The sequence below is a fragment of the Sturnira hondurensis genome, unplaced genomic scaffold, assembly GCF_014824575.4.
Source record: "Sturnira hondurensis isolate 20B ecotype Veracruz unplaced genomic scaffold, ASM1482457v3 Scaffold0017338, whole genome shotgun sequence".
Taxonomy (NCBI): domain Eukaryota; kingdom Metazoa; phylum Chordata; class Mammalia; order Chiroptera; family Phyllostomidae; genus Sturnira; species Sturnira hondurensis.
Genome location: NW_028089969.1, coordinates 75,510 through 91,690, shown reverse-complemented (window position 1 = coordinate 91,690; position 16,181 = coordinate 75,510). Strand labels below are relative to the sequence as shown.

General features: G+C 42.4%; 1 protein-coding gene across 2 annotated transcripts in view; it reads right to left on the bottom strand.

Annotated features, from left to right (window-relative positions):
• Positions 1-14,716, bottom strand: part of GNAL (G protein subunit alpha L) — a 174,250-nt gene extending 159,534 nt beyond the window's left edge. Inside the window, exon 1 of one of the 2 annotated variants that reach the window (XM_037067626.1) lies at positions 14,009-14,716. In XM_037067626.1, the coding sequence (XP_036923521.1) occupies positions 14,009-14,354 (346 nt within the window). In that variant the 5' untranslated portion in view covers positions 14,355-14,716. The remainder of the gene's footprint in view (positions 1-14,008) is intronic. The other variant, XM_037067627.1, reaches the window with a different exon arrangement.
• Between the last annotated feature and the right edge of the window lie 1,465 nt (positions 14,717-16,181).

The following is a 16,181-nucleotide window of genomic DNA, read 5'->3' as shown; positions in this document are numbered from 1 at the left end:
TTGGTGGCTGACTCTCTCACTCTGACTAAACGGCCTTTGCTTGTTCTCATTTGGGTGGTCTTCATGTCTTTTCACACTGTGCTCACAGAATTAACTATACATTGTGTACGTATGGCTTGTGGATGCTTTTGGTTGATGAGCTTGCTCTTGGTCAGCATAAAGAATTAAATACATCAGTGTTTCCCATTTTTTTTTGCAGGATGCACCGTGTTCCATGTGGAGTTCCACAGTGCCCACAGGCTGGGAACACCAGAGTGCTCCGCACCTGTGTAAGACCATCTACACTGGCTCTCCTCGCCCCATTCCGGAATCATTACTGCATCCAAGCCTAAATAGGAACAGCTGCTTTTGAGAAAATACCATTAGATCAAAAGAGGGAAGTGGAGCTGAGTATTCAATAAACCTTCTTCATTCGACCCAGCCAAGTTCACCAGCTGTAGCTCTGTATGCTTTTTAGTTGTATGAAGTACTTATCACCATGAACGCTCAGTAGGTTGTTACATTAAAAAGTAATTCTAAAATAAAGTATTAATTCAAAATAATGTCAGAGATAAAGAACTATGGAACTGTCCCTTATTGGTACAGGAAGGGGAGAAAGACATTAAAAAGCTGTTTTACTCCATGGCATTTTTCTAGTTCTCTCCAGCATAATGAATTTGCTTGTACAGTGAAAACCAATAGTAACACGTACACACAAAGAGGGACACTCTCATATTTCACAGGAAGGTCATGCAAGTCAGTTAGGGCACTTCTGACCTGGACTTTGAACAAATGTGGTTTCTCCAGATGCAGAATCTTGATGCAACTATGGAAAAAGTGCCAATTGTCCCTCCTTTTGTCTGCTCTAACTGGAACCTCAATATGCCATTTTCCAATAAACTCTTCAAAATGAGAAAAAAAGTTGTTAACTTTAAAAACAGAAATGTATTATCTAAGTATATTTGAATTTTTCAGTGAGAAAGCTGTCTGGAAGACAGGCCACCCCTCCCTCCTGCCTCCCCTATCCCATCCTCTGACCTTCCTTCCCTTCTTCTTCCTGTACAGGGTGGGTGCTAGTTCCTGCTGTGTTGTGATGGCTGCTTTATGCCCTTGTCTTCCCACAGGGCTACGAGTTCCTGAGGATGGCCTCACATACAGACATCCTGGGTAGAGTCTGAATTAACAACCATACAGCCCACGACACAGCATTAATTCTTCAGAACACAGAAGTTGCTCCCCAAATCACACAGTTGATTGATTTGTAACTTATGCTGTTCTGGGGTATGCTGGCTTCGGTCTTTACTAGGCTTCCTTCTCAGGGTGGCTGTGGGCTTTTCCTATACTGGCCTCTGAGGCTGACCGGCCCTTGGGGTCTCAGGGAACATGAGGCCCAAGTTGTCCTGGATCACTTTCCATCCTGCTCTCTCCCTTTAGTCATTTTTGCTTTCTGAATCTTGATCTGCTGCTGTAAAGTGATGAGTTTTGTGTCTATAGATTTCGGTAGCTGGCCTCCCTTCAGCAGGGTCTAGGTACATGTGTGCCTTGTGATTGCGACCTACCACCTCTTATGGAGAAGCCACTTGTGTAGAAAGGCCGACTCGGCCTCCCAGATGGGAGATGTAAAATCACACTCTCAGATCCTCCCTGGACACAGTCGCTTCTCTGTAGTCAAGTTAAAGGTTCCACGTCGTGGCTCGACATTTATTCTTATAGTTGTTTCCATAATCAAAAAAGAGCTAACTTAGAACTCTACTGTCAAAAATTCCTTACCCACTGGTCAGGTATCTTAGTTGGAATGTCATCCTCTGCACCAAAAGGTTGCGGGTTTGAGCCCAGTTGAGGCACGTAGGGGAGGCAACTGATTGATGTTTCTCTCTCAAATCAATGTTTCTCTCTCTCTCTCTCTAAAATCAATAAACATATCTTTGAGTGAGGATTTAAAAAATTCCTTACACACCACTGTACTAGTGTGGCTGATGCTTGGACTCTGGAGTAGCTATTCCTCCTGTCTCCTAAATGTTTTAAAACCATTTTAATCAGAACTTAGAAAAAATCTCATGGTGTTCTTACAACAGTAGTAGATATGCAGAATGTTCATTGCTTTTGAAGATAGTTTTGGGGGACCAAGTTAGTAGCTCCTGAATTTCACAATAAACATATTTCTTTTAAAAAAACGTAGTGTCTTTCCTTTATGCTAATATATAGTCACCATCCCATAATTTATAAAGTATATTTCCTAATATTGATTTATGGAGCATTTTGATGGTTGAATATAAAAGAAGCAATCTCCTCAGTTGAAACCACTATATACAGTCACTCAAACTTTCTCCATCTTCTAGAACCATTAATCCTATTTGGTAAGCACCCCAGGTTTCTGCCACATCCTGGGGGCTGTGGGTACTTCTGGGCCCTTTCAGGGCTCCTTGATAAATAGAGAAACAAGGCTGCCAGGTGTGAACTCCCAGCAGGTATCCCAATGCTTCTGTTGATGTTTGCCACCAGGATCGATGATAACATTAGGCATTTATATGCAAACATCAAAATTCCTCTGAGCAATTAAGTTCCTTTGTTCCCTGTGCTCCCTACTAATAACACCTCCTACAGGACAGCATTATCTGTCATGATTAAAGAGATTTGTACGTGGACTCTTGTGATAACAATACTGACCTGTACTGCGGCCATTCGTCACAGAGCACTCCCACACTCACATTGCTATTTCTTTTTTAGGACTGTGTCATTTCTCTTGGACTACACTGTGAATTTCACCTGGGGTGAGACTCTGTCCTCTACCTCTTGGAATCTCTGTATTATCCAGAGAAGCAACCGCCACCTAATCGGTTCTCAAAAAAATGTTTGTGGTTTGTGAGTAGAAGTGATTCCATGAATAAAGCAGACTTTTCCCTTGTATCAATTATGTAGCTCAGAATATGGACATACTTGCTCTTTGTTCTCTCCTGTTATGCCAAATATCCTATTCCTGAGCTTTTCCTGGGAAACTTTTAGGTCATATTTCACTTCCCTGGAGTGAAAACTCACTCAACTACAGAAAAACACATAAAGTGGATGCTAATCCAAGGCGTGGAGATGCAGGCCTTCCCTATGTCTCCTCTGTTGGCTTAAAGCAAAGCTGAGCCAGTTTTACTTTGCATCCTCCTCTCCCGGTCAGCAGATGTACCATTGCCCAACTCCTGCTTGCTTTCTGACAGTCTGCATCCTCATAGAGGATCCCTCTAGAGGGCAAGTAAAATGAGAGTAGCAGGAGACTTGATGGTGGGCCCCTCAATGTCCTGTGTGTCTTCAGTGGCATTAGTGTGACTCCTTATAGCAGCATGATGATGCAGTGATTCCTCCTGTAGGTGGCAGGGGGACAAGGGGATGGCCCTACAGAACAGATGTGGGGCAGCCTGGAGGCACAGGAGAGGGCGAGGCTCACCAGCACCAGGGAGGTGCTAGACCTGCAGTGGCAGCCTCCCTGGTTGGGAATAATGTACCCCCTAGAGCTGCAGTTAAAAATGTTTTTAAGTGATGCTTTATTATACATAAACTACAGCTTTCAATAATGGGACACTGTCTTTCCTAATTTGGCCAATTTTCTGGGCATTTTAAAAGGGGGGCCTGATCTCGTGCCTGAGATCTGCTCATTAAGGAAGCCAACACCAGCTCCTCCTTGCACAGCTGGATTCAGGGGAAAAATTCTTTCTCTTTTTCTAGTAAGGGATTTAAAAAAATAAACTTTTTTTTAGCATTTTTAGTGTTGCAGCAAAAATGATCAGAAGGAACAGAGATTTCCCATTTGTTCCACGCCCCTACCCCCCATGCACTGCCTCCCCTATTATCAACTTCCCCCAGAGTGGTACATGTGTCACCCAGAGTTCACAGTTCACAGTGTGGTTCACTCTCAGTGTTGTACATTCTATGGATTTGGATAACTGAATAATGTATCCACCATTATAGTATCACTCAGAGTAGTTTCACTGTCCCCGAATTCCCTGTGCTTTGCCTGTTCATTCCTAGTAAGGGAACTTTAAAACAATAGGGCACAGTTTCCACATGGTTGCTAAACATATTTAGAGTGACTACTTCAGCTGACAGGGTCTAATTCTCTCTTTTTCAGTTAAAGAGTTTGTTTCAGTTTGAAACCAACTAAAAAATAACAACTATTAATAAATTTAGACGTGAAGTAAATTATTCTGGCTGCTATGGGGAAAAGAACAGTCATTTAGGGTTTTTTGTTTATGACTATTTATTCATTTATGTAATCTCTTGATTATTAGATTTAGGCCCTAGTAGTTAGGCCTTATCTTTGTAAAATCTCGTGTGTGGAAACTTTCCATAGACTAACTGAATTAACTAAAGAATTTGCTAGATCTCTTAGTCCTAACTGAAATACCTGCTTGTCAACAAAGAGTTTCTCTGGGCATTACGAATTCGTGTGACATTGTTAACAGGAAAGTTGCTCGTGGCAGGGGCACTGAGGCTGTGTCTACGCACTTGAACGCTCAGAGCGCAGACATGTGACCAGTGCCAAATGAGCTGGTGCTTTATCGGGAACCATGTGAGTACAAAGACCTTGCCATTCCTCTCCCATCTCTTTTTCTCTCCACTCACCGGAGGTAACCACCATTTCAGGTTCTAAAATTGCATTTGTGTCCTTTCAAACTTTCCACTAGGCAGTTTAAAAGGTATGATCACAGCAGTTTTATCCTCTTACAGCCAAAGTCCTCCCAAGAGCAGTTACCATGACTGCTTGACTATTTTCATCTTTACAATCTTTAGCCTTCTGCACCTGCTGTTTCATGAAATGGCAAACCCAATGAATTTATTTTCAGTCCTCATTATCTTTGAACTCCCTCCTGAAACTGCTGGTTATGCCCGTATTCCCCAAACTCTTTCCCTTCTGAGCTTTCCCCAGCTATCTTTGTTATTCTTCATACTTCTCTTCTCGCGACATTCTTCTGAAAGGCTGAGGTTTTTTGTTTTTCTGCCTTAGGTCCTCTTCTCTTCTCTCTCTGCACATTCTCCCTGGGGTGGCTGCCCACTCCCTTAGGATCTGGTACCAGTTTATTATTTCTTTCTGTCCATCTCCAGCTCAGTAAACTCCCTGAGCTCCATCCCCACAGCAGACACCCAATTGCTCCCCAGAAATACCACTGGATTCTCATGGATGTCTCACCTTCAACTCATCCAGAGAGAATTCATGTCAGTTCACCTGCCTCTTCCTTTTAAATTCCTTGTTATGGGAAATATCATCCCTATCTTCCCTCACAATGGAGAATATTCACTGACACACCCTCTCCCCTGACATTTAAAAACAATTAAAAAACCTGATTTTAGAGAGAGAAAAGAAGGGAGAGAGAGAAACATGAATTTGTTGTTCCACTTATTTAAGGCATTCATTGGTTGCTTCTTGTATGTGCCCTGGTGGGCAACTGAACCTGCAGCCTTGGTGTATTGGGATGAAGCTCTAACCACCTGAGCTACCTTGCCAGTGCTCCCCTGACATTTTTCTTTTCCTTCACCTCTTCAGTCAACAGGTTCTCTAGATTCCATTTTGCCTATATCCACAACCGTATCTGTTTCTTCCTTCCTCCCTGTCATTACTACATCTGCCTGTGTCCACATCTTCATGCATCTTGACTGGACCATTGCAACTGTCTATAGTAGGCCACTCATCCATTTGCCAATTTTGTGCAGTGAAGCCAGACCGAATTTAAATCCTGGTTCCATTTAGAGTGGTTGTGTCAATTTGGAACAGGATTAGCTTTTTTGAATTGTGTAACCTCATGTTACCATTTAGATTACAATTCAGAGTATAGGTATCACAGAGAGAACTGGTTTAGCTAATACAGGATTCTGGGATCATACCAATTTATTGAGTGCTAATCTCTATGTTAAGCAAATTCATACACATTATTTTAATTAATTTCACTTCTCTCAGTAAGCATGTGACTTTGGGATTATTATTGATGTGGAAACTGAAGCTCAGGAAGGCTACCTGCATTCAGATAGCTGATAAATGGGGATGCTGGGATTTCAAACAAAGTCTGACTCCAGTGCCATCCATGTTCTGAACTCCCATGTTCTTTTGCATCTTTTACTGGGCCATAAATATATCTCCAAATTTTGAGAGCTATTTATAAAATAGTCATATAGTCTGGTGACACACATAACCACCCATAGCTGACATCCAGCTCGAGACCATTTTCAGGGCCAGTACTAATCATCTGCATAAACATAAATGGGTTTGCAAGTGCTATGAACTGAATCGTGTCCCCTGAAAATTCATGTTGAAGCCCCAATTCCAATGTACTTGGAGATAGGGTCTTTAGGAGGTAAATAAAATTAAATGAGGCCATAATGACCAGTGCCAAATGAGCTGGTGCTTTATCAGGAACCATGTGAGTACAAAGACCTTATCATTCCTCTCCCACCTCTTTCTCTTCACCCGTAGGAGGTAACCACCATTTCAGTTTCTAAACTTGCATTTGGTGGAGCCTCACTATGGTAGGCCCTCACGTTATGATTGGCCTGACCAGCTCTAGAGAGGAGAGCTCTCTCTTTCTGATATGAGAGAACATACAAGAAGGCGGCCTTCTATAGGCCAGGGAGAAAGCCCTCCAAATGACACAAAACTGTGCTGGACTTTGATCTTAGACTTTCCAGTCTCTGGAACTGTGAGAAAATAAATGCCTGTTGTTTAAGCCATGTAGTCCATGGTGCTTTGTTATTATAGCCCAAGCTGACTGAGTCAGAGAGAATAGCTTTTGAAGAGGGCTCTGAATTTTTGATGTTTTGACAGATCAAAGAACAACCTGAATTTCTGTGATAAAATTTGGTTAATGTAAACAATGGCAACTTCAAATCTATAAAATTGTAGTAATAGTATATGTAATAGAGTGATATAGAAGTTTTCACTAAATGGCAACAACTACATTGCACCTTTTCCAAGGCTGAAAGTGTTACGTTTCTGTGACTTTAGAAAGGCACAGCCAGAGTATCTGGGACTTCTCCTCCTGACTTTTGATTATTAATTAATATTTTATTGATGATGCTATTACGGTTATCTGAATTTTCCCCCTTTACATCCCTCACCCAGCACCCCTCACTCCCTCAGGCAGTCTCCACACCTTTGTTCATGTCCATTGGTCATGCCTATTCAGTTCTTTGGCTTCTCCATTTCCTATGCTGCACTTTACATTCCTGTGGCTATTCTGTAATTACCAACTTATACTTCTTAATCCCCTCACCTCTTCACCCATCCCCCCATACCACCCTCCCATCTGGCAACCATCAAAATGTTCTCCATATTCATGATTCTGTCTCTGATCTTCCTGTTTGCTTAGTTTGTTTTTGGATTCAGTTGTTGATATATACGTATTTATTGCCATTTTATTGTTCATTGTTTTGATCTTTTTCTTAAATAGGTCCCTTTAACATTTCATATAATCATTGTTTGATGATGATGAACTCCTCTAGTTTTTTTCTGGCCTGAGAAGCTCTTTATCTGCCCTTCAATTCTAAATGATTCCTTGGCTATAGGTCTCTGCTTTTTATGACTTTGAATATTTCTTGCCAGTCCCTTTTAAACTGAGTTTCCTTTGAGAAATCAGTGGACTCTCTTAGGGAAACTCCCCTGTAGGTAACTAACTGCTTTTCTCTTGCTGCTTTTAAGATTCTCTCTTTAAATTTAACTTTGGTCATTTAATTATGATGTGTTTTGGAGAGGGCCTTTTTGTATCCATCTTGTTTGGGACTCTCTGTGCTTCCTGGATTTGCATGTCTATTTTCTTCATCAAATTAGGGAAGTTTTCTTTCATTATTTGTTCTCAAATATATTTCCAATTTCTTGCTCTTTCTCTTCTCCTTCTGGCACCCCTTGAATGCTGGATTGCTTGAAGTTGTCCCAGAGGCTGTTTACACTATGCTTGTATTTTTGAATTTTTTTCTTGTTGTTCTGATTGGTTGTTTTTTGCTTCGTTATGTTTCAAATCATTGATTTGATTCTCAGCTCATCTACTCTTCTGTTGTTTCCCTGTAAATTGTTCCTTATTTTAATTAGTGTCTCCCTCATTTATATCTGTCTCTTTTTAATGCTTTTGAGTCCTTACTAAGTTCCTAGAGCATCCTTATAAACCAGTGTTTTGAACTCTGCATTTGATAGATTGGTCTTGGTAGCATGGCCTCGCGGAACAGTTGTCCTGTAGGGTCCAGAGTCACGATCTCCCCTATCACCCAAGCTGGGTACTTGAGGTGTGCTCTCCATGTGGTCTAAGTATACCCTCCTCTTGTATTGGGTTGGCTAAAAAGCCCATTATGTTTTTACTGTAAAATAAAAGACATTTTACATTTCCACTGATAACTTCATTGATTTGGATATCTTGAGTGTGTTGGCTATCTCCCTATATTGGATTCTAGTGGGTAGAGGCCAGGGGTGCTGCTAAACATTTTCCAATGCGTAAGATAGCCTCATAGCAAAGAATTATTTGGCCAAAATATCAATAGTACCAAGAAACTTCACAAGCCACTTTTGACACATTTGATCAATCACAGAGCCTTTTCTATATACTGCACAAATCTTTTTGTTGTATTTCAAGTGTGTTTTTTCCTCTCTTAAAATAATAAAGCATAATATGCTGAAAATGTTGCATGTTTTCTTCTATCTTCCATATTAAAATGGCTGCACACAAATTCACTAAATTTTATATGTTTTTAAAAAGGCATACTGATATGGCAGCTGTCACAATACAATCTAAAAAAATTGTCTTGAGTCAAGTTAAAGATAACTAAGCACTACTAGAGTAATTGTACAGAAAAGAAAGTAATGGGCTTTTGGCCAATCCAATAGTTGAGACTTTATTGCTGTTGGCAGGTTAATGGGAGGGATTTACCCAGGCCTGCTGGCTGCAAGGGCTATGACCACTGACCACCAACCTCCACTCTCCATGTAGGATTAGCTGTGAAGGAGCAGGGTGGTGGTGCTTCAACATGGACAGTCTGTACTGTCCACTGAGTGGGCAGGCTCTGTGGTTTCTCAGGTGGTACAGGCCAAGGTCAGCCTCCAACTGTGTTCTGCTCAAGGCCACCCTGCATGAGCTACAAAGTAATCTGCAGATGCCTGCTACTTGTGTTGGGCTTAAAAGTTGCCAGGCAAAGTCAAGCTGTGAATCTAGGCTGTCTGTGGCTAGTGCTGGATCTGAGTTCACTTAGCAAGAGGTATAGGAGATAGGGGATCGCTCACTGAGGCTGGCTGTTGCTTGTTTGAGAGAATTTAAGAAGTTGTGAAGAAGCATGAGCCAAGACCAGCCATTTATACGGAGAAGCCACTGTTAACAGCTTGGGTGGGCCCATAATTTGGGCAGGGCAGACCTTAAGGGACCTCTAGGACAGGGCAAAAGTATAAGTCTGGCTGATGAGTCTCAGATATTGCACCTGCCTGCTGGCTCTGTATGGGGAGGGCTCAGAAAAGGAACAATGGCTTCTGCTCACCTGTCTGAGAGAAAGCTGTCCCCAGCTCTTGCCTTGATGCCAGACATTTCATTCCCTCACCATGTGCTACTGGTGACTTTCAAGCTGATATCCTAGTGCTGGAGTTTAGAGGGAGTGAGTCTGAGTAAGTCCGTGTGCGGTTTCCTTAAGAGGAACTGCTTGGACTCCAGAAGTTTCTTCTACAGACTGAATCTCCACTGCTTTTTGTAGCCAGAAGTTATGGGGACTTATTTTTCTAGCACTGAAACCCTGGGCTGGCAGTCCTGATGTGGGGCTGGGAATCCTCGCTCCCAAGGTATACCTCCCCAATTTTTATCTACCACATACGGGTGTGGAACCAGCCCATTCCACGTCTCTGTGTCTCTGCCCCTCCAACCAGTCTGGATGGATGTGGATTCTTTAATTCGGTAGTTGTTGAACCTTCCATTCAAGTTGATTTCTGATGGTTCTCAGTGATGGTTGTTTATAGTTTAGCTGTAATTTTTGATGTCTTCTACTGACTTTAATAGCCACAGCGCTGCCTCAGGCTGTGGCCCAGTGAAGGCAGCACATTGATGAGGATGCGTCCCAGAGGTCCACACAGCCCAAGTTTACCGCACACCTCAAAAACTGCTGTCTTGGTCACTGACTGCATTACTATTAAGGTAGAAAAAAAGGGCATTTATTTGAAAAACAAAACATTGTTCAAAACCTCACAGTGGAATTTTGTTGTTGTGGGTTTTTTTGTTTTGTTTTGTTTTGTTTTGTTTTTGCAACTGCACCAAGAATTTCCTCTTAGAGAAATTAAAGACATAAATTAAGATTAGGCCAGCATTCTGTTTTATAGGGTAGAGCTTAGGTTTTGTAAACCAAAAGTATGTTTACAGTTGTGAGTATGCAAGACACAGAGTTTATTCTTGTGTTATTATTTATTAGCTATTGTATTACTTTCCATACAAACAACTACAAACCTTGTGTCACCCTACCCTGTACACTAACAGCCAAACACAAATAAACAAATAAATAGATAGATAAAAAGGCAGTAACTGTTCTAAATAGATTTCTTCCTTTTTGAAACGTATTCCTGGCAGAGAAGTACAGTATGAAACACACAGATAAACAACAGGAAATAATTGAGTAAAGCAAAACCTTCCACAAATTCTACCCACAATTGGCCATTTTAAATTTAAACAATGATTTGGCAAAAGGATATTAATGTCAAATGAATAGTTAGGTGGCACGTGATGACTTTTCCCCATTTGGAAAGTGGTGAATAGGAATTTGCATCATAGTCAACAAATCAATGTCATCTACAATATTATGAGCTCAGTGACAGAAAATTCACTTGAAGAATGGTGAATTAGCTTTGCTTGCATTATGTGTTCAGATAAATATTTTGTTCTCACACCCAGCCTTGCCAATTGTGCTTTTAATTGGCATTGACCCAGGGCTGCTGTCTGTGTGGCTTAAGATAGATCAGAGATAAGAAGCAGCCTGTGGACTGCATCAATAATACAAATTACAATTTACTATTTTGAGCCAATGCTTAAAAATAACTAGGTTTCAATTGCAAATGGACATTTCTATCTTATTCTGGAAATTCAGAAGACCTGGGAACATTGGGCCTATATTCCCATAAGGCAACAGTGGAGTGAAGCTTGATGCACTGTCTCCTTTACACAGGGCATAGAGTCTCTTATATGAGTTTTGGACTGAGTTTTGTCCAGGAAGAGAGGCCTCATTGGAAACCAATCCTACTAGACTGTTATCTTGGTCTTAAAGTCTCCAAATTATGAGAAATAAATGTCTGCTGTTTAAGCCACTCAGACTGTAACATCTTGTTGTGGCAGCTGAAGCCAACAAATACACAATTCATGCTCTGAATGTGACAGTTACCTGAGAATTCCTCCCCACAGTCCACCTTCCACATGCATTGGTTTGCCCACTTCAAGAACATTCCAGCCCCATTCTTACTACACTGCTCTAGTTCTGACTTTATGATCCATCCTGAGTTGGCTGCCATCTAACTGGAATCTTATCTCCACCTGATCTTATCTCCACCTGACACCCTACAGGCACCCAATGCCTGAAAGAATGCTCCATCTAAAAGTTAAAATGGGACCATATTATTCTTGCCACGAACCCCTCACTGCCATACTGGCTCCCAGCCTCTTGTTTTCTTAACACTGTGTGGGGTACACAGGTCTCAGTCTTGTGTAGAAAACAAAGCTCAGGTCATTGGGATGGGCCCATGGAGGAATCAGGGCACATGAAAGCACCCAGGAAGTCATGCATAGTGGAACAAAGTGATATATGAGAACAGTAAACAGAATTCAAAATGGACATAAGGGAAGTAAACATTTATTCCTACTGGAAGATGCTGGGCAGGTCTTCTGGAGGAGATACCGTCTTGGAAGATGGATCTAGCCTTAGACTAACTGGTATGGAGTAAGGAAGGGCCCTGAAGCTACTCTGTCCTCCCTGAACCTATGAGTTCTCTGTCCCCCAGTGCACACTGCCAGAATAAGTAAGTGAGCGAACGGGGTCAATAGCAAGATAAATGGCTGTTAAACACAATGGCAGCAGAAGCAAGCATTTGAAGATATTAACAGTCTGTAAATCAGTCTTCCGATTCAGAAATTTTTAGCCTAAATCCATTCTAAATCCTAACAAAACTAAGAACCTTTCTGTGTTTAATTTAAATATACACAAAAGCCAATAAACAACATCGACCTGATATAACACTATGTGTTTTACTGTTGATGTCACACCCCCCCCAAAGTGTGAGCCATTTGATTCACTGCCTTTTCAGACACAATGTGATATACCAGCTACATTAGTCTATAAAATGTCTTTAAAGAGGAGAATCTTTCAATGTGTATTACAAGTTAGCTTTTTGGAGATCACCAATCCATTCTTTAGATCTTATCTCCCAGTTATCTTTCACAGACTTGTGAGTTTGTGTGCATATCTCTGTATACACACACACACACAACTTCACCTGTCCTTTTCTGCTTGACTACATAATCACATTACTAAAAACAACATTGCATTGCCGCATCTCTAGACCTTATTTATTTTATTCTCTTATTTCTTGAGAACACAATGCTCTCCTTTTTGAGTTATTTTAATCTGATGTGCTTGGCTGCAATAATTTCTAATTAATTTCTTTTCAGAAAAAATACATGTGTAGGGATATCTGAAAATCTACTTTATCCTCACACACACACAGTGGTTTAATGAGATATGAAATTCCGGGGTTATAACTCCGTAATGCAGACCTCTGACAACATTGCTCTGCCATACTCTAGAAGTTAGCACAGTGGATGAGAACTCTGCTTCTGACCTGGTCTGCTACCCCTCTTTCAGGCAACTTGCCTTTTTATTTTTGTTTGTTTCTCCCCCAAATTTATTTTATCTTAGAATCCAGATATTTTACCAGAATACAGCAGCTAGTTTTGTGTTGTTTTTATCCTTCATTCTTGCAGTGGGGGAGCCGTTTCAAACTTAAGATTTGTTTTCTAGATCTTAAATAAAAGTCACATACATTTATAAGCAGAGATTTTACTCCAGTCATGGACTAGGTTTTTTCCCTATACACAGCAGAGGGCAGACCTGAATAATTATTCTTCCTTGTATGTATCTAACAAAATTTGGGTCAAAAGCGCCCATCTTACATTTTTTATTTTAAATTTTTTTGCCTTAAAATTTAAAAGGCAACAAGTGGTACCTAGAATTCATGCTTCGTTTTCTTTGATTCTACAGTAGAGAGCATGTAATTTTTTTCTTTCTGTTAACTTGTAGGGCTGTTTATGCTTGCTACAGCTAAACCTCTACAGCAAATCATGTAGTTTATCAGTTTAAAACGCTGATGATTTGTGCCCACTTTCTTGCATGCAGTCAGTACAGAGAATAGCTGTGGGGGCCAGCCACATATTCTGCTCCTGAAGGAGGAGCAAACATTCTGAGAGCACCAGAATTGTACTTAATGAGACAGAAGTGCCAGATCTTCAGCTGTTGAAGTTATTTCTTCAAAGGGAACAAGCCACACCTATCGACAACTCTGCTCTTATACTGTGATTGGAAGAAAGGCTTTGTGGCCGGGCTAAAAGGGTTCATAAATCTTTCATTTGTGTTCTTCAAGTGCAGCATGACTACTACTGTTGCAGGAAACGAGATGCTCGAGTTAGCTATCCCTGTGGATTACATACTGTGGAAATAAATCAATCGAGAAGGGAAAATTCCCAGAGAAGCTCATTAATTGGTAATAAGTGAGCCACTGCCCCAAATCGCAAGGTGTAGAAAAGAGCAAAATCACAGGGTATTCTCAGCCAAATCACAGAAGTAAATGTTGTCAGGGCAAGAATCATTCTGAGCAGGATTTAAGGCTGACCAACCACCCTGTTTCGCATCTGCGACCGTCGCCCACCCTGGGCGGGGATGACAGTGGGCCTCTGCTCTGGGAGGTGGATGCTGCCAGAGCCCTGGGTAGCGGCGCTGGCGCTCTCCGCGACCCAGCCCAGAAGTCGCGCATCCCAGCGATCCCGGCGCCCACCGCACCTACCCAGGAGCAGGAGCCGGTGCGTCTGCTGTAGGTCGCGCTTCTGCTCCCGCAGCATGCGGTCGATGTTCCTGCTGACTTTCCTCGCCTCCCGCTCGGCCTCGCGCTCCTCGGCGCTGAGCTGGTCCGGGCGTCGCCTCCGTTCCTTCTTCGGGTTGGCTTTGGGTCTGGCGCAGGCTGGACTCCCGCCGGCGCCCGGAGGGAGAGGGGTCAGAGCAACGTCTCTCCTGACCGCGGGGACTGAGGCTGGGCTCTGCGGGGCCGCTTCCGCGGCCGGTTCTGAGGTCGTACGAGGGGCGTCCTCTGGGTCCCCAAAGAGCAGCGGCCTCAGACTGTAGCACAGACCCATGTGGGCGCGGCAGGCCGCGAGGTCAGCTGGCGCCAGGCTCAGGCAGGACCCTCTGCTGCTGGACGTGAGGAGGCTGCACCTGGACCCAGGGCAGGGGTGCGGGGGGCGCGGGCCCAGGGCCACTGCCCCTTACTGCCTTGGCGGGCCATTGTGCATTTTCCTCTGGACAAAGGAGGTGGTGGCCGCCAGGGCTGGAGATCACCTGATAAAGCTGAGAGCCCTCCGCGCCGACCAGCAGCCAGGAACCCGGCCCCCCTTACCGTAAATACGGCTGGTCAAGCGGCTCTCTTTACCGTACAAACGGCCACCAAGGTCGGCTCCCGTTACCGTAAGTACCGAAGCCTTGGCCGATCCACGTTACTGGAAATACCGCCCCTGGGTCAACTATATCGCAAGTATATCCCCTTCTGAGCCGGCCCCTAAGACCGTAAACAACGCCGCGCGCACCAACCTTCAATACCGTAAATACTGCCTCCGGAGCAGGGCGCGCAGCAGCGGACAGTGCCACAGTGGGGGTGGTGGTTCTGTCCCCACCCAGAGCTGCCATTTACAGCACTTAAAATACCACTGTGTCTTTGATTTAGGTATTGTCAAATAAGAACGGAAAAGCAGGTGAAGGGATACAGACGTTAGCTTGAAGATCTTGCATTCCTCAATATAGTACGTGCAGAGATTTGTGCACCGGCCGCTTCTTTTTCAAGCTCAAGTCTTATGCACATACTCACGTCCGCACTTTGAATCCCTACCTTAATACAAAAATCTCTAGATCAGGAGGTCCATGACATCACTTTGAATAATTACCATACGTGTTAAAAATTTGAATATGAGCACCTATAATTGTCACATGCTATTTGCATTTGTTAAAACGAGAATATAAAATTGTACTCTGTAGTCCATTTTTTAATTCCCAATATGTACAGTGCAGAGAAGAGCAGAGGCACATTCAGACCGGAGCCCTTTTTCCCCGCCTTTCCACGCAAACCTGCCAGAGACCCTCACTTCCTCAATTGTTTCTCACTTCACCTCTTACAGAGCTTTTGCAACAGATGAAAATTTCAATAGCTTTTAAGAACTCTGCTATAACACGTGCTCCTTAATTTGGAGCAAAATGACATAGTGTATGTAACTGACAGTTAAATGATATCTAATATAAATACATCAATACAGGAGATTGGGCTGTTTGATGAAAAAATATCATGTCACACAGTTTACACTGTACCAGTTGGCACTTGGTGTGAACATTACATTAGACTAAAATGTGTAAATAGAGAAATTAGAGATCCTTCCTGGCTGGGTCAGTTGGTTGAAACGGTCGTCTCATACACAGAAAGTTTGCAGGTTGCAGGTTCCATCCTGGGCTAAGGCACAGGCCTAGGTTGTGGGTCCTATCCCAGGTAGGGGTGCCTATGAGAGGCAACTGATCCATATTTCTCTTTCTCCCTTCCTCTCTCACTAAAATGGATAAATATATCCTCTGGTGAGGATTTTTTTTAAAAAAGGTATTGGAGATCCATAATTCACATTTATTTTAAGGCCCTGTTAATAACAGCAGAATATACCAAATAATGTTGTGAATGTAACATTACCTCCAATTTTTTGGCTAAAATTATGCTGTCCTTTTAGGTGTTTGAATCTAAAACATAGAGGACTATAAAAAATCTAACTCGGGAAAACAGAAAAAGTTACTAAACATTGCTGTTATTTTCACTATTCAGTCCTCCATTTATTCATTAATTTATTTAGTATTTATCAAGTAACTACAATGTGGCATTCTGGTTGGAACTGGGTGAGATAAAAAAAACATGGGTCTTTGTGGAGTTTATACAC